General features: G+C 43.5%; 1 protein-coding gene across 2 annotated transcripts in view; it reads right to left on the reverse strand.

Moving 5' to 3' along the window:
- The window catches only part of LOC115482307 (NXPE family member 1-like), a 198,564-nt gene that overhangs the window by 30,215 nt on the left and 144,013 nt on the right, over nt 1–24,336 (reverse strand). The window contains exons 1-2 of one of the 2 annotated variants that reach the window (XM_030222006.1): nt 16,436–16,509; nt 11,666–11,773 (exon numbers count right to left, since the gene is read on the reverse strand). The exons of the other annotated variant lie outside the window; for it this stretch is intronic. Of the exons in view, the coding sequence (XP_030077866.1) occupies nt 11,666–11,773; nt 16,436–16,450 (123 nt within the window). The 5' untranslated portion in view covers nt 16,451–16,509. Of the gene's footprint in view, nt 1–11,665; nt 11,774–16,435; nt 16,510–24,336 lie in introns of those variants that run through there. 2 annotated transcript variants of the gene reach the window in all.

A 24,336-nucleotide genomic window follows, 5' to 3' on the forward strand; every position in this document is an offset into this window, starting at 1 on the left:
CACCCAAAATGGGTGTGTGACAAGTGATTGCTTGCCGCATGTCATTTCTTTAAAAAAAAAAAAACCTACCTTTTAGCCTCTGCAGGTAAAGGGGGCCTTGGCACGCATCAAAAACACACACCGACACCAGCACAGGCCCCCTTTTGCTGCAGCTTCGTAAGAGGAACCCTGAGTGAAAAAAATACTTCCTCATGTTCATTTTAAAGTATTACCATGGAACTTCCTTGAATGTCCCCTAGTGTTTGTAATTTTTGAGAGTAAAACCTCGCTTTACATTTACCTGTTCTACACCACTAAGGCCCCTTTACCAAACTGCAGCAAAAGGGGGCCTGTGCTGGTTTCGGTGCATGTTTTTGATGCCAGTGCCCAGGCCCCCTTTACCGCAGCAGGTAAAAGGTGAGGTTTTCTTTTCTTAGGAAATGGCTGTGCCAGGGGCGTAGCCAGACTTCAGTGGTAGGGGGGTCCAGAGCCGAGATGAAGGGGCACATTTTAGCCCCCCCTGCCACCGCTAACACCCCCTGCCGCCATTGCCGACACCCCCGCCATTGCCGACACCACCAAGAACTTTGCCCCCCCCTGCCAACGACCCTCTCGACCCCACCCCCGTCCGCCGTCGCCTACCTTTGCTGGCGGGGGACCCCAACCCCCGCCAGCCGAAATCTCTTCCTTCGTTTGGTTTCTCAGTCTGACGTCCTGCACGTATAACGGCAGGACTCAGACTCAAAGGAACAGAACGAAGCCCTGCAAGGGAGACCAGGCCCCCGTGGCCCCATAGCAGCTACACCCCTGGGCCTGTGGCGGCAAGTGAGGTGGCAGTAAGAACTCCCACGATAACCCGAGGTAACCAGCAGCAAGTGGAACTGCCCGATTACCACTGATACACACCCGGCGCTACAAAAATAAAAAATATTTTTGTAGAGCTGGATATGACGGCACGCTGGGGATTGAACTACCGCCAGGCTGCTGAGATAGCACGGCGGTACTTCCTTTTTACTGAGCAGTAACCTGTGGGCTTACTGCCCCTTTGTAAAAGGGCCCCTAAGTATTTTGTAGACTTCTATCATAATAATAATAATAAAACTTTATTTCTAACCCACTATATCTGAGACATTGCAAGTGGGGAAGAAAATATACATAAAATATAACAATACAAACTGAACAACATAAAATACAATGAATAACAATTTTCCCCCTCAGCCGACTCAGTACTGTGCGCATAAATTTAACTCATAAATGTAAGCAAATGAATGGCAGACCTAAATCTATAAGCATAGGACCCAATTCTATATATGGCATCTGAAAAATCAGCACCGAAAAAATTTCCACCTAGGTGCAATCTATAAACCGTGCCTAAATCTAAGCACAGTTTATAGAATACGCCTAGAGGGTTTATAGAATATGCCTAGCAGCCATGACAGCGCCTAACTCTAGGCACAGCCATTTACACCAATGTTAGGCTTGGAGCAGGTATGTTCTATATCCCTGCGCACAGTTTTTTGGAATGCCCACAACCTGCCTATTCGATGCCCACGGCCACGCCCCCTTCTTGGCAACTATGCAGAATTCGCTTAGCAAGAAGTGCACATAAATTCCAATGAATGCCAATTAGTGCTAATTGCTTGTTAATATCCAGTTATCAGCACTGATTATCTTGTTAACAATTAGATTATGTACATCGTAATGGAATATGCTGCAATTTCCACATGTAAATCTCAACACGATATATAGAATCTGGGGGCTAACTTATAAACTCCCAAACTAACACTGCCTTGGGTGAATCTCTTCGTAAAGGTGGTTAATAAATCCCAATCAATCAATCAATCAATAATATGAATTTTCAGCTGAAAACTTAGAGGCCCTTTTACCAAACAGGAAAGAGGACTTAGCGCACCCTTATGGTGATCTTTCCTGCACACTAAGGCCATTTTTACTGCTGGGGTAAAATGGCCGCATTTCCTATTTTTTGGAATAATAGCCATGCGCTAATTTTGCCTTTAGCATGTGGTCATTAAAGCAGATTAGTGCATGAGCCCTTACCACCACCCATTATGTAGGCAGTAAGGGATTACATGGTTAGCATGTGGCTATGTAGCTGCTCTAACAGATTAGCATAGAATATGCCCACTCTCTACCCTAGACACACCCCCTGTGCAAAAATAAAAAAAAATTAGAGTGTGAGTAGCACAAGCACATGGCAAAATTACTGTAGGATGCCTCAGTGTGCCTCGTGGTACACCATTTTTTGTGCAATAAGCTTAATAAAAGGGCTCCTTAGGCTTCTAAGGAGCCTTTTTACAAAAGTGCAGCGGAATTTGGGCTTGGCATATTTTAACATAGGACTTTCCCGTACACTAACCCCTATTTCTATAAAACTCACAAAAAATTGCGTGTGCAAGTTAATTGAATAACGAACCAATTAGTGCAAAAAGGGGCCCTTTTACTAAGGCGTGCCTAAAAGTGACCTGTGCTGGTGTTAAAACCAGCACGCATCCATTTATGGCCTGAGACCTTACCGCCACCCATCGAGTTAGCGGTAAGTTCTCACGCACTAACCGGGTGGTAAGCGGTCAGCCTGCATAAACTGCCCGTTTCTGCCGGTTAAGCACCATGCAGTAGAAAATGGAAAATATTTGCTCCCTCGTGTTTTGGGCGCACATCAAAAATGGAATTACCTGGGGGCGCATGGTAGCTGGGCGGTAGTGCCAATTTGACGCATGCGCCTTTGTAAAAGGGCCCTTCAGTGACTTGCCCATGGTCACAAGGTGCTCCAGTGGGAATCGAACCCAGGCTACCAATCTCAAAGCTTGTTGCACTAACCATTAGGTCCTTTCACTGATCTTTTCAATTTTGCCTGGTTGTGTTTCTGCTCAGTGAAATTGCCTATCCTGTTAAATATTGTAGTTCCTTTCTAAATCTGTGTTTGTTTTTAGCTTGTAAACTGCCCAGATCTGCAAGTTAGCTTGGACAGTATAGTAAGTGTAAATAAACTATAACTATGTACTTTACCCCTGAAAAATGGTGCAAACTTTATGTGTACGGTACTTGCACTTTTGAAAACTGCCCTCAAAAGAATCTTAGGGGCCCCTGCGGTGTCCTCTGCACATAGATTTGCCGCGTGCTGAGGCCCCATTTACCGCAGCAGGGTTTTTGTGAAAAAGAGGAAGTGGCTGTGCGGTAAGTATATAGTTGACGCACAGCCACTACTGCCTTCTATTTAGGAGGCAGTAGGAGCTCCCACGCTAACCCAGTAGTAACCAGGCAGTGCATGGCACTGCCCAGTTACCACCGAGTAAGCCCCCAATGGTGGGGGGGAAAACCATAATGGCGCACGGTGGGGGGATCACTACCACCGGCTCCCACAGTGATCTGGTGGTAGTGCCGGATTGGCGTGCGACAATGTGGCGGTAGCTCTACTCCTGCTTTGTAAAAGGGCTCCTTAGTGACAGAAGGAGGAAGATAACCACAGATCAAGGCCAGACTTGTGAGAGCAGATTAAGCAGATACACATGGACAGAGTGGGTGAACGATGTGTTCCTTTTCTGTTAACATCTGGCACTTCTTTGGGGATAATCCAAAACCACAGATTGCTAAAGTCAAAAGCATATATTATTGACCATCTGCATCAACTTTAGAATGTATGCTTTATTGAATTTGTTTTGTGATTAAGAATGGGTGTGAGCCTAACCAGTGACTAAGCTGGCACATACTGCACGTTCTCAAACAGAAGATCCTTGATTCAATCCATAGTGGACCGATGCCAACAGTACAAAACCCATACCACTGGAACTAGCTCACCAATGCTAAGAAGAAGTGGTGTTGAAATTATTTGCACGCTGTAAAATCAAAAGCAATGGGGGAACTTGCTTGGCATATGCACAGAAGAGTTTCACAGTAGAGTTCGGCTCTTGAGCACATGCATCAGTGGCATAGCCAGACTGCCAATTTAAGGTGGGCCTGAACCCAAAGAGGGTGGGCACAAATTTTTCTCTCTACCCCTAACCCCCCCCCCCCCTAGCAAAATTTAGTCACACTCAGATGCATTTGTCACACAGGTAAAGTGCTGCTTTTCAGTGCATCCGATTCAGACAATTTATTTAATAGCCTAATCCTTTTCATTGAGCTTTCAGAGGCCAAAACCTCCTGCCTCAGGTCAGTATAATGCTGTTACGGTATCCTCTCCTGACCTAAGGAAGGAAGTATTGGTCTCTGAAACTTTATTAACACCATATTACTTTATCCTAAATTAAAAATAAAAATTATTTTCTTTACCTTTGTTGTATGGCCATTTTACTTTTTCTCATTGTGTTGCTCCCAGTCTCTAGATTCTGCTTTCCTTCCGCTTAACTCTTCTGTCAGGGTTTCCTGGCCATTTGTCATTTTTCTCTCCTTTTTCTTTGCTTTCTTCAATATTTTTCTGCCTCTCTCTGTGTCCAGATTTAATTCATTCTACTATCCATTCTTTAATTTCCTTCATCTACTTATGGCTTTTCATCTTTTTCTCACCCTTGTTCTCCCCATGCCCCTTCCTCTTATTCTCCAATCTTTCACTACTCCCCCCTTTCCATGCAGCAGCTCTCCTCTTTCTCTCCCCATCCTTCCAGTGTCCCCCCTCTCTCTCCCCATCCTTCCAATAGTCTCCCCTCTTTCTTTCTGCATCCTTCCCATCGTGTCACCTCTTCTCCCTACCCTTCCATCCAGCGTCTTCCCTCTTTCTCTCCCCATCCTTCTACCCATCTACCCTCTCTCCTGATCCTTCCATCTATTGTCTCTCTCCCTCCTTCTAACCAGTGTCTATCTCTCTACCCTTTTCTGTTCAGTGTCCCTTCTCTAGCCATATCCTTCCAGTCTCTCCCCCTTTTTCTCTGCATCCTTTCATCCATCTCCCCTCTTTCTCTGCCATCCTTCCATCTGTTTTCCCTCTTTCTCTGCCATCCTTCCATGTTTTCCCTCTTTCTCTCCCCATCCTTCCGTTTTCCCTCTTTCTCTCCCCATCCTTCCATCTGTTTTCCCTCTTTCTCTGCCATCCTTCCATCTGTTTTCCCTCTTTCTCTCCCCCTCTTTCTCTCCCCATCCTTCCATCTGTGTTCCCTCTTTCTCTGCCATCCTTCCATCTGTTTTCCCTCTTTCTCTCCCCATCCCTTCCATCTGTTTCCCCTCTTTCTCTCCCCATTCTTCCATCTGTTTTCCCTCTTTCTCTGCCATCCTCCCATCTGTTTTCCCTCTTTCTCTCCCCATCCTTCCATTTTTCCCTCTTTCTCTCCATCCTGTCATCCATTTTCCCTCTCCCGATTCAGGCCCACCAGCCCCAGCTCCCATTGCCGGCCACTGCTGCTTTTCCTGATGAGCAGCAGGGCCGGCGCTACAAAAAGAAGAAGCGCTCAGGCTCAGCTGACTGAACTGAGCGCCAACGCAAACGACGGACTCGACGAGAAAAATGTTTTTTAAAAACGCGGCACCGCAGGCAGCCTTGAAGCATTGGCTGCTGCTCTGCAGGCTCCGCCCGTCTCTTACGTCATTGCCCTTGGAGCAGTTTTAGTTCCCTTTCCTGTGTTAGCCACGTTAGACAACTTAGTTCTTCCCTGAATGTGGCTTGAAAGAGGGCATTGTACAGCATTCTGCCAGCTCTGACCTACTGCTAATCTCAGTACCAGGGAGACTCGTTGCCAGTGGGGCACAACCTCTGATCTGCAGTTAACTGTGAGTAAAGGCAGTTATTCCAATAAAGGACGTTTTTGGAGAGATTAGTCTTCAGGTGTCAACTGGTGTGCCAATGTTATATAGCAGCAACCAGTCCTAGAGGCCTGCGTGTATGCAGGTCCCTGGAGCACTTTTAGTGGTACCGCAGTGCACTTCAGCCAGGTGGCCCCAGGCCCATCCCCCCCCCACCTGTAACACTTGTGCTGGTAAATGGGAGGCCTCCAAAACCCACTGTACCCACATGTAGGTGCCCCCTTCACCCCTAAGAGCTATGGTAGTGTTGTACATTTGATGGGTAGTGGGTTTTGGGGGAGGGGGGTTGGGAGCTCAGCACCCGTGGTAAGGGAGCTATGCATGTGGGAGCTTTTTCTGAAGTCCACCACACTGACCTAGGGTGCCCATTGATGGTCCTGGCATATTAGGGGGGCCAGTGTACTACCAATCCTGGCCCCTCCCATGACCAAATGGCTCGGATTAGGACGTTTTTGAGCTGGGTGTTTTTAGTTTCCATTATCGCTAAAAAAAATTAACGCCCAGCTCAAAAACGTCCATTTTTTCGAAAATACGGTTCGGCCCGCCCCTTCACGGACCCGTTCTAAGAGATAAACGCCCATGGAGATAGGCATTTCCGTTTGATTATGCCCCTCAATGTGTGCTTTCACCTCCGGGTTTGCTCTGACTCTCACATAGTCATCTCTCACTACTACCGAGCTTAGGGGCTTACATGAGCTTCCTTCTGCTTCCAAATTAAATAAAAACTGACAGATTTTAAACAAAGAATTGTGAGAAATCTTCTCTTCAAACACCCTAACACCTGCTCTGAGCTGGCGTTAGGTTTCCAGCAGTAAGGATGGCTTTGTTTTGTGCACTATTCTCTGAGCACAGGGAGGGAATAGGAAATGACCTCATTAACATCCATTTGACTACATTTGCATGCTATTTGCACTAATCTTTAGCAGGCACATTGTCTCCTGCGCTAGAGCCCTCTGAGCATTCTATGCTTAAAATCCAGTGCTAATCTGGAGCTAATTGCCGTATGTTGGGGAAGCTGCACAGGCAGTGCTCGTAACCTCTAGAGAAGGGAGTGATGGTCATTGCTTAAGGGTGACACCTGGTGGCTGGATTCAGGAGGAATGTTTGCAGAGCTCTCTGATACTTGGTCTTCATCCAGAACTGTTGCTGCACTGGACCATCCTAGCTAAATTGGGGATTGGGGGCAGGGGATATTAGAAAAGAATAAGCCCTAGTAGTTGTGAATTAAGGATGCGGTTCCAGAGCTATACCCTGTTTCTGATTGAGGTGGGGAAGTAGAGGGGCAAATAATAACAACAAATGTCTTAGGGAAGGAATTGGATGAAGTTGCTGATAGAATGGTAGGTGAAAATCTTATTCTTCCACTAGTGGATGTAGACTAAGTGGGGCATTTTCGAAGAAACAGCCAAGTTACAATTTGGACGTCTTTGCAAAATGTCAAAATCCAGGGGCGGGTGAAACCCGTACTTTTGAAAAAAAGGATGGACGTCCATCTTCGTTCAATAAATATCGTCAGAGAGTTCCAAATCCTTAAATTTGGGACGTCCCTAGATTTGAAACGCCCTTGGATCCGGACCGTTTCTGACTTTTGGTTATTTCGAAACCAAAGACGTTCATGTCAAAAATGTCCAAATGCAAGCCATTTGGACATGGGAGGAACCAGCATTTGTAGTGCACTGGTCCCGCTGACATGCCAGGACACCAATCGGACTTCATAAATTGCTCCCAGGAACATAGCTCCGTTACCTTGTGTGCTGAGCCCCCCCAAAACTCACCCCAAAACCTATATATGGGTACAGTGGGTTTGTTATGAGTTTTGGGGAGCTCGCAGTTTCCTCCACAAATGTAACAGGTGGTGGGGGGGGTATGGGCCTGGGTCCGTCTGTCTGAAGTGCACTGCAGTACCCACTAAAACTGTTCGAGGGACCTGCATGCGCTGTCATGGACCTGAGTATGACATCTGAGGCTGGCATAAAGGCGGCACAAAATATTTTTAAGATGTTTTTTGAGGGTAGGAGGGGGTTAGTGACCACTGGGGGAGTAATGGGAGGTCATCCCCGATTCCGTTCGGTGGTCATCTGGTCATTTCAGGCACCTTTTTGTGCATTATTGTAAAAAAAAACACGTCCGGGTGAAAACGTTCAAGTGTTCATTAGGGACGTCCTTGCTTTTTTTCGATTATGGGTCCAAAGACGTCCAAGTGTTAGGCACGTCCCAAGTCCTGCCTTCGCTATGCCTCCGACACGTCCCCTTGAAAGATGGACGTCCTTGCGATGGACTGCAGTTGAAGACGTCCAAATCGGTTTTGATTATACGAATTGAATGTACCTGTGAGAAGGACGTCCATCTTCCGTTTATGTGGACAAGATGGATGTCCTTCTCTTTCGATTATAAAGCAACCAGTCAATATGTCAATATTCAGTCCACTATGGTCAGCATTTTTAGTTTTGCTAATCAGACCACCTTCCACAAGAGTATATACCCCATCACGAACGACGCCACCCCAAAATCACCCCCTCCTGAAAGCCCCCTCCTGAAGGTGCCCCCTAATTTAGGCATCGGCATTACAGCAAGTTTTACTTGGCATAACTACCCTACGATTAATTTAGTCACATGGATGGGCGCAGTGTATTCTATAAACCGTGTGGAAATTTAGGTATATTCTATAAAGCATGCATATATTTAGGCGTACTTTATAGAATACGCCTAGGTGTATTTTTTCAGTGCCGACATAACAGTAGCCCACTTTGATAACTTTCCCCCTTAACTGCCTAGAAAATAGGTGGTGGTAAGGGTTCATGTGCTAATGGCCATTCGCTAATGGGAAATTAGCATGAGGCCATTATTGGAAAAAATAGAAAAATCTGCCTTTTACCGGCAGCACTAAAAGTGGCCTCAGCACACGGAAAAAAACCTCTGTTGGTGCTACCATAGACCACTTTTCAACGCTGCTTGGTAAAAGGGCCCCAATGTAATTTGCAGAAATTATGGTCACCCTTGGCCCTGTGATAAGCCTTGAGTGAATGTCTTCATAAAGGTGGTTAATAAATCCCAATAAATAAATAAATAAACAAATAAATAATAGCTTTTCTTTTAAGGTGAGGAATATGTGAGGTGTGGGGAGTACACTTGGAGTAGATTGATTATTTTAATTGGAATGACTAATAATTTTATTTGTGTATGAAAGATAACTGCCTTGAATGAATGTGGCTAAATTGGTAGAACACAACCTTTTGTAAATATGTAAATTAATTTATGCCACCTAAGTGCGCCATCCACCTCCTCTCCTCCACCAACTAAAAATGACCTTGGGAACATCTCCAGACAATAGGCTCTTTTACTAAAGCTTAGGGGGTCCTTTTGCTAAGCCTCAGTAATGTATTTAGCTCACATTAGAAATCTGCTGGCGAGAAACGCCGAGACACCCATAGGATTTAATGGGTGCCTCGGTGTTTACTGCCAGCTGATTTCTACTGTGAGCTTAAAATGCTACTGCGGCTTAGTAAAACCCCCCCTTAGTGTGTGGTAAGTGTCACGTGGCCCATAGGTATAAAATACATCATGCAGCATTTAGGGCCAGATTCTATATATGGCTCTTAAAAAATGCATGTGGAAAACATTTCTGCCTAAGTGTATTCTATAAGATTTAGGCATAGTATATAGAATACGCTCAGTTGATATTCCCGTGCCTAAAACTATGCGCCTCCATTTACACCAGTGAAAATGTGGAGGTAAATCCCTACACGTAGATTTATGCACACTGGGCCACATTCTATAACTATGTGTGTGTAAATTTTGGAACGCCCATGAAATGCACTTTTCCCCGCTCATGACCGTGCCCCTTTTGAACTGTATGCATTAGAATTTAGGTGCAGTTCATTACAGAATACGCTTAGCGAGTTATGCTCTTAAATTCTAATTATTATCAATTAGTGCTCATTATCACTTGTAAGGTGCTTTTATCAATGCTGATTAGCTTATTGTTATGCACATTATTATGGAATATGGAACGCTAGGCACACTATATAGAATCTGGGGGTTAGTGCATGCTTATGTTTATAAGCTTTAGCAAAGGACCCCAATATGTGTAAAGTTAAGCACATTGTAAAATTTTAACTGCTTTGAGGGTGAGCAATTTTCAAATAGCCCATTTCCACGAATAAAATGCTGCTTTGGTTGTAGAAATGACTTTTATGACTGATCTTCTGTGTTCTGTCAGGAAGGTGGATGCATTGTGACACTGGGCCCCTTTTACCAAACTGCGACAAAAGGGGGCCGGCACTGGCATCAGCGCATGTTTTACCACAGCTTGTAAAAGAGAAGGTCTCGCTTTCCTGCAGGAAATGGCCAGGTGGCAAGTAAAGCACTTGCCACTTGGCCATTTCGGGGGGAGCCCTTACCACCATCCATTGAGGTGTCGGTAAAGGCTCCTTCGCTAACCTGGCGGTAACCGGGCAGCGTGTGGCACTGCCCAATTACCGTCGGATACAGTAGCGCAGGAAATCACGGCGCACTAGAAGTGGGAAGTATCACCGGGCTGCTGCAGTAGGCTGGCGGTACTTCAGTTATAGCAAGCGGTAAGTCTAACTTCTCCTATCAAGGCACCAAAATTTAGAATTCTCTTCCTAAATAAATCAATCAAGTTTACAGATGATTACCTAACTTTTAGAAGTCTTTTAAAAACACATTTGTTCAGTCTGACCTTTCTGAATACAAAGACCTCTATTTGAATTTTGCCCACACCCTTTTCGTAATCTCGTTTTCCATCTAGTCCTGCCTAATTATGCTCTCACCTGTCCACCCTATGTGTTTGTCCTTGAGATAGTTCAAATCCCTGGTTACTTACTGCAACATGTATTAATTTGCTTCTTGAACTTATATAATTTGTGTTATATTCTGTACATCATTATGAATTATTCATTTTATTGTTTGGAGCCCATTATTTGTGAACATGTTTTCAGCAGCAACATCAAACCCCACAAGAAGCTGCTAGAAAAAAAGAGTCACAGAACACCTCACTACCATTGTGTCCAACTGGACATGATGTCACACTCTGCATGAACTAATTCAGACTCAAGTCCTGAGTGAGATCATCTGATACCTGCTTTGAGCACGAAAGCTCTAATGTGTTCAGAGGAAATACAAGGGACCAAACTTTATAATTCTTACAACAAAAGCTGTCTAAGAAAATAATGCAAAGTCATTTTTGCTAATGGGTAAGGAGCCCTTTTACAAAGCTGCGGCAAAAACTAGACTTAGCGCACCTTTACGCAGGTTTTTTCCCATGTGCTATGACCACTTGACCACTGAGGCCTTTTTTTCGTCCTTATTATTTATAAAATATGAGTTTAAAACATTTTTGTAATAAACTTTTTTATAAGTGAGTGTTGATTTTCCACTGTGCTGTTGTGAGGTTTCACTAATTTTGTGTGGAGAGATTTTTGTTCTTGTTTTATTTTTCCATAGTGCCATTACCATGTGGCCATTAGTGCGTGGGCCCCAACTGCTACCCGTTTTGTAGGCAGTAAGGGCTCACATGCTATTAGTCCAAACTCCACTCCTAGACAAGCCCCCTCAGCCAAAAAATAAAATGTATTTGTAACGCGTGGTAGTGCACATTTATTGGGATTTTGCCACAAGATGCCTCAGCTTGCCCTGCAGAAACCCTTTCAAGCTGTGTTAAGCATGCATTAGTGCCTGTGACAGCTTGGTAAAAGGACCTCTTAGTGTCTTTTCCAAATAAAATTCAGTGCTTTGTATGGACAAATGTCACACAGGCCGAAAAAATTTTTTTTTGAGCTTTTGCACCATTAACTGTAAAGAATTCTTACATTTCTTGCATAATTACATTTTGTATATTGCTTTAATCTCCAACAATATCTTTGAGACGTTAGAAATACTTTAAACAAGTAAAAATAAAATTGGTTGTTTCTACCTTTTCGATGATCAGGGAAACCCCGAAAATCAACACAATAACGTTTATGGTCAATAAGGCAAGAAACGATTTGTATCTCATCCTCACTGATTTGATCTGATGGATCTCCTGAAAGAGACAAAACACACACGTATGCACAAACACATACACACCAAATAATACACTGTCAGGATTTTCTTAGCAGATTGGAGGCAAGATATGGAATCATTCAAGTAATGAGAAGTATTATGTTTACACAAACATAATAGTCTACTGATAGTTCTGGTATCTATGGGAGGTTCTGGTATGTATGGGAGGAGAATGAATTGTGCCCTTGGTTAATTAGTAAAGACGTGGGTAAACAGCAGGTGTGGAGGTTTTAAAGTATACTAAAATTGATGTATAGCATGAGTAATTTTAATGGTTTGGATTCCTCAGCCTCAGGGATCCATAAAGGGGTGAATTCTATAAGCCGTGCTTAAAGTTAGGTGCAGTTTATAGAATAGCGCTTAAGCGTAGGGATTAAGCATACATTTAGGTGCGTCCATTTGCAACAATGAAAATGTTGCCTGCCTAAATTTATATGCTAAACCCCCTTATTCTATAATTACACACGGAACTCAAAACCATGCCCACACTCCTCCCCGAAATGCCTATGACCCTCCCATTTCTGTGCCCCTTTTTCCGGGATGTGTGTAATTTTAGACGGGGATCACGTGTCTAAATTTATGCACATACATTTTAATTGATTTCAATTAGTGCCAATAATTGTTTGTGCAATTTTTAGCAATTTTTATAGAATTAAAGCGCTAGTGCATATTGCCAAGAGGGGTATATACAGGGTCAGAGCATGGCAGTGAATGGCTGAAGCTCCCACTTACATGTGAAACTTAAAGAATAGTGAAAGTTATGGGGGTACCTGCCACGCTTAGGGGCCCTTTTACTAAGCTGCGTAGGCGCCTACACACGCTCAACGTGCATCAATTTGGAATTACTTCCCAGCTACCGTGTAGCCTGGGCGGTAATTTCATTTTTTATCTGCGTCCATTATGCATGCAGGAAAATAATTTTATTTTCCGGTGCACAGTGCTAACTGGGGGGTAAAGGGCATTCTACACATGTAGACCATTACCGCCCAGTTAACGCCTGAGACCTTACCGCTAAGTAAATGGGTGGCAGTAAGGTCTCAGACCCAAAATGGACATGCATCAATTTTAATTTTGCTGCGTGTACATTTTCAGCCAAAATTTTAAAAAGGCATTTTTTACGGTTGCGCTGGGATAAGCAGCATAAAATGTATTGAACTTTTTGGGGATCCTGCCAGGTATTTGCGACCTGGATTGGCCACTATTGGAAACAGGACGCTGGGCTTGGTGGACCTTTGGTCTGTCCCAGTGCGGCAATACTTATGTACTTATGTCCACGATTACATATAGTCACGTGGATGGGAGCTCAGTGTATTCTATAAACCATGTGGAAATTTAGGTAAATTCTATAAAGCACACATAAATTTAGGCATACTTTATAGAATACGCCTAGGTGTATTTTTTCAGCGCTGATTTAATATTGAACTGTTTTTTATATATACTTTGCTGTTTATGTAATTCTTTTGGGGTGTAAAGTGAAAATTAAATCACTTTGGGATATGTGGTGAAAATGAAATCAAATAAAGTAAATTAAACTAAACTGAATTTGCCTAGCACTTTATCTCACAGCCTCCACTGCAAATGTTTTAACTTAATTTCAGAAAACATTTATGTCCAATCCTTATTTAAAAAAAAAAAGAGTTCAAGGTGGGTCACAGATTTTTAAAAAATACAGTGTACAAAGGGCCCCTTTTACCATGCTTCGATTAAAGGGGGCTCACGGTGGCATCAGCGCAAGGGTTTGCCGCACACAGAGGTTCCCTTTTACGTCAGCAGTTAAAAGGCTTTAAAAAAGAGGAAATGGCAGTACAGTAAGTTAACCATTTGCCATCCACCTATTTAGGAGGCGGTATGGGCTCCCATGCTAATCGGGCAGCGTGGAACATCCAGCACTAACCCCTCCCCAAAAAATTCCAATGCATCGGACAGGGCACACAGTGAGGGCAGGTACTACCATTAGGCTCCTGTGGTAGTGCCGGATTACTGCATTGCAAGCCCACGATGGACTTGTCACGCTTTAGTAAGAGGCTCTAAAATGTTAAAAACTGTCATACTAATACATCTGACTTCTATCTAGCCTGACACACATTCTGTTTTACATATCAAAGTTTTACTATACTCATATTTTCCAATATCCTAACTGGACATTTATCTACCTGAGAAAATAGCCAAGTTTGACCTCCCCTGAAAACTGCTTCTGCTGCATGCAGAAGGTGGGAGGATTTTCAGGGAGGTCACTAAGGCAATGGAGGCTGGGACTCCCAACCTGGTGGGTGGATTTGGGAAGGACCAGCCCTAATGGACAGGGCCAAGAATTAATAAAAGGTGTATGGAGAAAATTCTGGTCTTTGGTTGCCCATTTCCGCCGAGACCCTAAGCAATGAGGGGGAAGTCTCGGAACCAAGAGAGAAGAATTTGCAGTGTGTGGTGATTGAAGCCCCTGCCACAGGGCAGAGGGTGCCTGCAGAGTGTTCTCAGTCTAGGAACAAGAAAGAGGCCTGAGGGAAAATATACCCCAGGTAGGAGAAGTGGGAATGGGAGAGCCTCACTTCTGGCAAGACTTTCATTGTATGCTCAAAGTAAATTTGATCTGAGATGAGAAAGAGTTAATAGAGATTGAGATAAGCTGATCCTGACTTTGCATGCCTTGAAATCATTGTGAAAGAAATGTCTTATCTATTTCATGATTATCTGATGCTCTGAAACTGTACAGACCAAGTTTATTCTCAATTAAGTTGTTGTTCAATAACGCTTAATCCAATGACAGCTGGTTATTTTTGAAAGAGAGTGGACTTGAGAGCGCCCAGAGAAGATTAACCTTCGGTCTACTGGGATTTAGCCCAGCCCTAGCCTGTGCCTAGCTCACTTGAAGTCCCGTCTCTTTTATGACCCCTGGTCCCGGGAACCTTGCCCAGGGAGCTTAATTGACGGTCCAGAATGAGGGGCAAGCCAAGGGTTACACTAGTTTTTTGCTTTCTCTGGAATAAATTGTGGTTCCATTCCAATCAAAGAATGTTATTTCTTCAGAGTATGCAATAAATGTGCCTTTCATATCCTGTCAGGTCTACAGCAGGCCATGTTGGGCCCGATATTCATCAAGCAGCATTATGCTGGAAATTCAGTGTTAGACTATGTCCAGGCTTCAGCACTAAATTTCTGGTTTTGTGGAGTCTACTAAAACATAGCAAATTAAGGGACCACTTTGTAGAGCGGCAGTAAGCCCAACTTGGTAGTTCTGCCCCTAGCACACGCCATTTCCAGGGGAAAAAGTAAACCCCTGGAAATGGCTTGTGCGGGTTAGCGCGGGAACCTTTATCGCCATCTCAATGGGTGGTGGCAAGGGCTCCCCGTTGCATGGCCAAGCAGTAAGAGTTCTCTTACCACATGGCCATATGTGCCTGGGGTCTTTTTACTTGCTGCGGTAAAAAAGAGCCCTGGCATGCAGGAAAAACTCTTCCCCCCCCCCCCCCCCCCCCCCCCCCCCCCCCCCCCCCCCCCCCCCACCAGCACAGGGCCCTTTTTTCCACAGCTTGGTAAAAGGGCCCCTAAGTGCGATATTCAGCCAGTAACCATCTATGGGGTACCACATAAAGATAGAAGTGACTTTATGTGGTCCTTTATATGTGGTACCTTGCCCGGTTAAGTGCTGACTGTACCCCCGGAACACACCCAAAATAGCTGCTTTTGAGAGAGGCACTAACTGGACATTTTCAGCAGCACTAACCAGTTAAGTGCTTCTGAAAATGACCTTTAGCTCCAAAGAAGTGATTTAACAGGCCAGGAGCCACTTCTGACTGCTTAAATCGCTTTGAATATCGATCCCTAGGTTCAGAGATACCAGGTCATTCTATAATGGATCCTAGGTGCCCAGCTTCTATTATAAAATAGGCTTCTAGCGCCCACCCTCGGGATGCCTGAATGAAGGCACTTAGTTATCGAATTGTTCCCTAAAAATGTTTCTCTCTCACAATCACACACAGACACATGCAAATAGTTTGTAGCAAGGAGGAGGAAGCTGTGAAATCATAATAGCCCTAATGAGAAACCCAAGCAAAATCTGCTGAGAACAATTGCCTTCATTTTCCTGATCTCGCCAGTATTAGTCTCCAGAGATCAAGTCGTAATACCTTCAACTGTCTGCCTCAGCTATTGAAAGCATAAAACTCACACCCCTATTTTCAATCCAGGATTAAGACGCATGCAGGGCTGGAGTTGATTGACTCTCTATAACTTCTCTCTTTTGACTTTCCCTTCCTCCTATCTCAGATTCATGCTTTTTTTTAATTATATGATCTTTATGTCTCACCTCTTTCACCCTCTACTATTTTTATTTTACATAAGTATTAAGTCAACAAACTAATCAAGGATAAACTTTTGTACAGAAAAGCAATTCTGCAGATATACGATCAACAAGAAAAGAAAAAAAAAAGAAAGGAAGTCATCACTGTTTTATATGTAATTGGATTTTTTTTGTTCTTTGATTCTTGCCTTATTTTATTACAAACTGTTTTGATGTATACACACGATAAGCACTGGATCAAAACTAAACCCTGAATGTATGGATAATAAACTCCAAATAGTTAAACTCCTTTCCAAATGCTTATTCTCTGCGTCCTTAACCCTTTAATTATTAAATCACCTGTACCTCTTTTCCTCTCATGCACTTGCTCTGTCGCTGCTGCTGCTGCTGCTGCCTCTGTGATTCACACTCAAGTCAGAATTAACCTGAATGAGAGGTGTTAAAACATTAAAGTGTAGTTTACATTCTGCATCATGTGATTAAAATATGATTGATGTGTCTCTCAGGTAGTTCTGCCAGCTGCATTCAGATTGAATGGTTTGTCCAGGTACAGAGGGAAGGATAAGTGCTGTTCTGCTGTTAGTAATATGTAACCTGTCATTAAAATCATCCTTGGAACCTGAAGATTGTAGGGTGGCCAATGTGAGGGAGGCAGGGGTGATCCAGGAAATCGCAGACTGGTAAGCCTGACATCGGTGCCGGACAAAATGGTGGAAGCTATTATAAAGAATACAGTTGCGGAACACATAGAGAAACATAGTTTAATGGGACAGAGTCAGCATGGGTTCAGCCAAGGGAAGTCTTGTCCCACCTATTTGCCTAATTTCTTTGAAGGCGTGAATAAAATACGTGGATAAAGGTGAGCCGATTGATGTAGTGTATCTAGATTTTCAGAAAGCTTTTGATAAAGTTCTTCATGAAAGACTCCTGAGAAGATTAAAGAGTCATGGGATAGGAGGCAAGGTTCTGATGTGGAATAGGAATTGATTATTGGACAGAAAACAGAGGGTAGGGTTAAATGGCCATTTTTCTCAATAGAGGAGGGTGAATAGTGGACTACCGCAGGGATCTGTACTTGGGACAGGTGCTTTTTAACAAATTCATAAATGATATGGATGATAAAATTTGCAGATAACAAAAAACTATTCAAGGTTGTTTAAACACATGTGTACTGTAAAATTTTGCAGGAAGCCCTTAAGAAATTGGAAGACTGGACATCCAAATGGCAGATGAAATTTAATGTGGACAAATGCAAGGTGACGCACATTGGAAAGAATAATCCAAATCATAGTTACTGATGCTAGGGTCCACAATCAAGAAAAATATCTTGGTGTCAGTGTAGATAACATGCTGAAATTTTCTGCTCAGTGTGCGGCGGCAGCCAAAAAAATCAAACAAGATGCTAGGAATTATTAGGAAAGAGATGGTGAATAAGACCAAAAATACTATAATGTCTCTGTATCACTCCATGGTGTGACCGCACCTTGAGTATTGCATTCAGTTCTGGTCGACGTATCTCAAAAAAGATGTAGCGGAATTAGAAAAGGTTCAAAGAAGAGGGATAAAATGATAAAGGGGATGGAACTCCTCTCGTATGAGGCCTCTCATATGAGGAAAGACTAAAGAGGTTAGGGCTCTTCAGCTTGGAAATGAGATGGATGAGGGGAGATATGATTGAGGTCTATAAAATTTGGAGTGGTGTAGAATGAGTAGAAGTAAATTGATTTTTTTACTCGTTCGAAAAGTACTGTAGGCGGATTTCCCAGATAATAAATTACCTAAAACAAGGTTTCCCAACAGAACTATCCGCAAGCAAAATATTCTGTTCTCTGTCTAGGGGAAGGGGGGAAACCTTGGCTATGGCCCTACATGCCACTATTTCGGTCAGAGAGAGAGAGCTGAGAAATCAGGCTGAGATATATATTAGCTTTATTATAGATAATATAAAAAACGATATACAAAATAGAGATTTGGCAAAGCTTTGGCTGAACAAAAATACTGGCAGTAATACTTACAACAATATTCTCACACTACACACATTTCTTACTGGTTGCTATGTAAACTTGCACAACTGATTAGAATGCAATAACTATGTTACGAGGTAGTATGGTAATTAGCAGCTTCTTTCCCGACCAAGGTTATGACTAACACCAGCCTTATGCTCAGGTAATCACCACTCGCTAACCCAGACTAATAGGAGATAGATCACTGTCTCTCACCAGGCAGGCTGACCTCCGGGGACGGGGACGCCTCTCAGGAGTAGCACAGATTACCTCCCAGACTCAAGCTGAGATATCAGCGAGTCTTCATCAGAGCCACGACAGGCACTCTGCAGCAGTCAGCAAAGGCACAGGTCACATCTTGTAGGTAGCTGAATCACACGGTACTCTTCCAGATACACAGTTCATCAGTTGGTGGACCTTCTTAGGTCACTGGTCTTCTTTCCACCTCCACCTTCTTCCAAGGATTCCGACTCACTAACTCCCCAACTCTTCCTGCTCTTCCAGCGCCTCTTGGTCAGGTGATACCAATTATCCTCTTGTACCATCCTGTGCATGGCAAGAAGAGTTCTTGTTTTTTCTTAGTGACCTTGGAAATGGTAACTTCTGGTGCTATGCATGCCTCCCTTCTCATCATCTCCGAGATAGAAGGGGAATAATTGGAGCACAGAGTGTCCTTGGCTTCAGCAAGCCTGTCAGTGATTTTCCACAAACTGAAGCTAACTCTGACACAGAGATGTGCAGGTCAGAGGTTTGCAGCAGCCATCTTCTAGTAACAAGATGTCATAGGCTTGTATAGGCCAAGACCAGCAAGGGAGACACAGGGACATACCCCTACAGTACAAAGACTAGGGGACACTCAAGGAAATTACATGGAAATACTTTTAAAACAAATAGGAGGAAATATTTTTCATTCAATGAATAGTTATGCTCTGGAACTCTTTGTCAGAGGATGTGGTAATGGCAGTTAGCATATCTGGGCTTAAAAACATTCAGCCAAGTTCCTAGAGCAAAAGTCCGTAGCCTGCTATTGAGACAGACATGGGGAAGCCACTGTTTGCCCTGGGATTGGTAGCATGGAATGTTGCCACTATTTGGGATTCTAGAATCTTTCTACTGTTTTGGGTTCTGGAATGTTGCCAAGATTTGGGTTTCTGCCAGGTACTTGTGACCTGGTTTGGCCACTGTTTGAAGACACGATACTGGGCTAGATGGACCATTGGTCTGACCCAGTATGGCTATTCTTTATGTTCTTATTTAACTGTGGTGGAACTTCACCACTTTATAGCAGTGCTGTGAAATCCAGTTCCTGGGACATATCCAGTCAGGTTTTCAGGATATCCACAACAAATATGCATGTTTTGAATCTTCACACAGCCAATCTATCTTATGTATATTTATTGTGGATATCCTGAAAACCCACTTGACTGGGTGTGCCTGGGGAGTGGGTTGGAAAAACACTGCTTTAGAGATGTGTGATAATGTTGGCTTCGCACATTTCAGCCAGCTAATTGTTCCAATTTCACTTCACCTTGTTTCCCATAGTACCCCAGGGTGTTTTCTGATTTGGGGCCCCTTTTACTAAGCAGCAGTAAGCCCAACGTGGGCTTACACCTCACTAAACAGGAAGTACCGCCGGGCTACCACAGCAGCCCGCCGGTACTTCCCACCCCTAGTGCGCCTTCATATCTGGTAATTGGGCAACACTGCACACTACTCGGTTACCGCTGGGTTAGCGCGAGAGCCCTTAATGCCACCTCAGTGGGTGGCATTAAGTGCTTCCACCACATGGCCATGCGATGTGAAATCTTACCACATGGCCATGCCATTTTTGGCATTTTTACCTGCTCCTAGTGCAGGGCCCTTTTTACCGTAGCTTGGTAAATGGACCCCATTGTGCTGAGGTGGTCCAGGACCGAGCCTGGGGGGGGGGGGGGGGGGGAGTTACGAGTTACCTGGTTAGACTGATATTCAGTCCATTGACTGGGCAACTGCCTGGATAAAGTGAGAACAGAAAAAAGACTGTCCTTACTTTAGCTGATTACCTACCCAGGTACTGGTCTGAATATCAGCAATACCTAGATGAATAGATGCTGGCCAACCCATATCCAAATATTCAATACCAGCCAATATCCAAATACTGACTTTGAATATCCAGGTATAACAGACCTGTGGCGGTTATAAATACATAAGTATTGTCATACTGGGCCAGACTGAAGGTCCATCAAGCCCAGCATCCTGTCTCCAACAGTGGCCAATCCAGGTCGCAAGTACCTGGCAAGATCCCAAAAAAGTACAATACATTTTATGCTGCTTATCCTAGAAATAAAAAGTGGATTTTCCTCAAGTCCATTTAATAATGGTCTATGGACTTTTCCTTTAGGAAGCCATCCAAACCTTTTATAAATCCCGCTAAGCTAGCTGCTTTTACTACATTCTCTGGCAACAAATTCCAGAGTTTAATTAATTTTCTCCGATTTGTTTTAAATTACTACTTTGTAGCTTCATCACGTGCCCCTTAGTCCTAGTATTTTTGGAAAGAGTAAACAAGTGATTCACATCTATCCATTCCACTTCACTCATTATTTTATAGACCTCTATTATATCTCACCTCAGCCGTCTTTTCTCCAAGCTGAAGAGCCCTAGCCAATTCAGCCTTTCCTCACAGGGAAATCTTCCCATCCCCTTTATCATTTTTGTCGCACATCTCTGTACCTTTTCTAATTCCACTATATCTTTTTTTAAATGTGGCGACCAGAATTGAACACAATATTCAAGGTGTGGTCGCACCATGGAGCGATACAAAGGCATTATAACATCCTCATTTTTGTTTTAAAAAACACTGACCGTCACAGGTTGAATATTACCCTCTAAATGTTTTAAAGCACATGAATAAACCACATTCCTATAAATTACTTCTACTATTTATCATCCCTACAACACAATTAGATGTACATCATGCTGCATTAGACTGCTTTGGAGTAGACCTATCATATGTATTGAACCCCAGCGTTAGACTCACTCTTCATACAACTTCATATAATATAGCATGCGGAAACTTCACCTAAATCATGTAATTACAGACCTCAGTGGCAACTCATTTTACTCAGGAGACCAGTCCTATGGCTGTCCGACATCATCATCAGTCCAATCAATGTGTCACAGGAATTCATGAATAGGGCAATAATTGTCTATGCACATGACAGGAAGTTCACTCTTTTTTTTAAATTAAGAATTGTAATTTATCATACATCAAACATGTAGAAAGAAAAAGATGGCTACTGTAAATAATTCAATCAAACAAGCAACCATAAAGGAAAGAAAAATAAGAATACAGTCATCAAAAATTAGTCCACAAGTATAAAAGCAGACACTAGGGCTAGATTCTATGTATGGCACGTTTAAAAATCAGTGCGGAATAAATTTCTGCCTAAGGGTATTCTATAAGCAGCACCTATATTGAGGTGCGGTATACAGCATACGCTTAGTTGACATCACAACGCATAAAACTATGCGCATCCATTTACACTAAGGGAAATGTGGCGTAAATGCCAGCACGTAGATTTAGGCGCTCAGGGGAATATTCTATAACAATGCGCGTAAATTTTGGAACACCCATGAAACACCCGTTTCTCTGCCCATAACCACACCCCTTTTTGGCTGCACGCATTAGAATTTAGGCGCAGTGCATTACAGAATACACTTAGCGAGTTGCATGTGTAAATTCTAAATATTGCCAATTAATGCTCATCCTTGCCCATTGAGACTGTTCTCAATGCTGATTAGCAGCGCAAAGTGATCTACTATTTATATATGTGTAATGAATAAATTGGACCTTTTGGATTTCACCCTTGTGATATGCTCTCGTTTTTTGCTCCATGATGGATATTGCGGATCACCTGCCTATTCGTTTTCTTTAACTTTAAGCGCAGTCATTTGCTCCAACAGAAACATGATGCAAATGTACACATCTAAATTAGGCAGTTATCCCCATTGTTCTATAATAACATGCATACATGCTAAGAACACCCACGATCTACCCGTGGCCCTCCCAAATCTCTGTTGCTTCTGAAGGAAGGAAACCTGTGTCCTACTTTGAAATCCTGCAATGTGTAAACCAGGTCTTGGTTATGTTCCTTTTGAGTGTATACTCAAATAAAGACCTCCCCCATTCCCCCTGCTCCCACCCTCAACAGATCCACCTCCCCTATCCTTCCCACTCCTACCCTTGTTGACCGCGCTTCATCCCCCATCCCTCTTGCCAGTACGAACCTCTCTGCAAAGGAGCTCCTGGAGATGGCAGACCTGTTGCATATGGGAGGGCAGACACAGGAGGACCTTTCCCAGGTGCTCCAGTGTCTCTCCTCCCAAGTATGGCCCACTGTGCCGCGTCCATGACCTCCTCTCCCACCTATCCAACCCCACATTTATTCTACCTGCCCCCATATATATTATGAATATTCCCCCCTTCTATACCAGTATAAATTGTATATTATTCCCCCCTGTATAATATATCCTCCCCCAGTATATATTGTATATACATGGAGGGGAGGGGAGGACAGGTGAGAGAGGAGAATCACTGGACAGATCCTTTACTAAAATATCACTGGAATTGTACACATTCTCCCTGATTTTCAGCTGGTAGTGGACTTGTACACATTCCTCCTGATATTCAGCTGGTAGCGGACAGCGTTTTTTTTTAATGCTGATCATCGCCGGCTAATGTATCCCCCAATATTCAATGCCGAGCCATATCCAGGTACCAACACTGAATATCGGGGGATAATTTTTGGCAGGCTGGGTGCTGGCACTTATGAAAGCCTGGCCAATATTCAGCACGAGCCGCATAAGAGTTATGTGGCCCTTGCTGAATATCGGGCTGGGCCCACATAATATTTTTTTGTGTTAAAAAAAGCCCCCAAACCCGTTCTTATTTTAAAATGAAAAAAAAAGTTATGTGGGTGCCAGCCAGATATTGAGAGCCAGCACTCGCATAGCTAAGCGGCCTTATTTAGGACAGCATGAGCTGTCCTACATTAAGCCGTTTAGCTATGTGGGTGCCATTACTGAATATTGCCGGCACCTGCATAACCTGGGGCTCTTCCCTAGTGCGTCTCCTGACCTGCCCACTTTTTAGTTGGGCGGTCTGAGGAGATATTCAGTGCACTCTCCAATTAAGTGCTGTTGAATATCCCCACTTAGGTGGCAGAAAGTGATTTAATCGGGCAGGAGAGGCTCCTGCCAGCTTAAATCGCTTTGAAGTTCGGCCCCTCTGTGACCTATACACACCAATCCAAGTTATGGAAATCTAACCCCACCCTTACTTAGCTGGCAGAAGGTGATTTAGGGTTTCTTTTACTGCAGTAGTGTAGGCGCAGGCAAATCCATTTTTCAGTGTGCCTGCAAAAAATGCCTTATTTAAATTTTTGACGAAAATGGACGTGTGGCAAAATAAAAATTGCTGCACGTCCATTTTGGATTTGAGGCCTTACCACTAGCCATTGACTTAGCGGTAAAGTCTCTCGCGTTAACCATGCAGTAATCACCGACACGCATCAAGTCAGAGTTACTGCCTGATTTTTGTTGAGCGCCAGAAAATAAAATATATTTTCGGGCACGGGTAAAAAATGAAATTACTGCATGGGCCATGCGGTAGCCGGGAGGTAACTCTGAATTGGAATATGATGGGCATATATAGGTGCCTACATGGCTTAGAAAGAGGGCCCCTTAATCAGGCAATAGAGGCTCCTGCCTGCTTAAATTGCTTTGACTATTGGCCCCTCTGTGACCTATACACAAAATCCAAGTTCAACAGTCTCTCTAAAATGGTCCTTTAAAGATATTCTATAACCTATTGGTTAGATCAGTGACTCACAGAACGCCAGGTTCTAACCCCACCCTCATCAACTGTTCCATGACATGGAGGACTTTTGGCAAGTCACATATAAGCCAAAATTCAATAAGTTTGCAAGTGTTCAAATTACCTGGATATGCAGCAGAATTTATCCGTATATATCTGCTACTAAATATAAGCAGATAAAATTATCCAGATATCTTTGGGACAGCCATTTGTTCAGACCAGCTCATCTGGTCTCCTTTTAGGTAGACAAATATTGTGCAAGCAGCGATTTGCCTGGGCATAGTTTATCCACTTGTGAAGGGAAATTCTATAAAGGAGCACCTACAAGGCGAGGCAAAAAAAGTGACCCTCTAGAGTTTTTTGCCGTTTTCTCAGCAACCGCTTTG

This window comes from Microcaecilia unicolor, chromosome 12 (assembly GCF_901765095.1).
Source record: "Microcaecilia unicolor chromosome 12, aMicUni1.1, whole genome shotgun sequence".
Taxonomy (NCBI): Eukaryota; Metazoa; Chordata; class Amphibia; order Gymnophiona; family Siphonopidae; genus Microcaecilia; species Microcaecilia unicolor.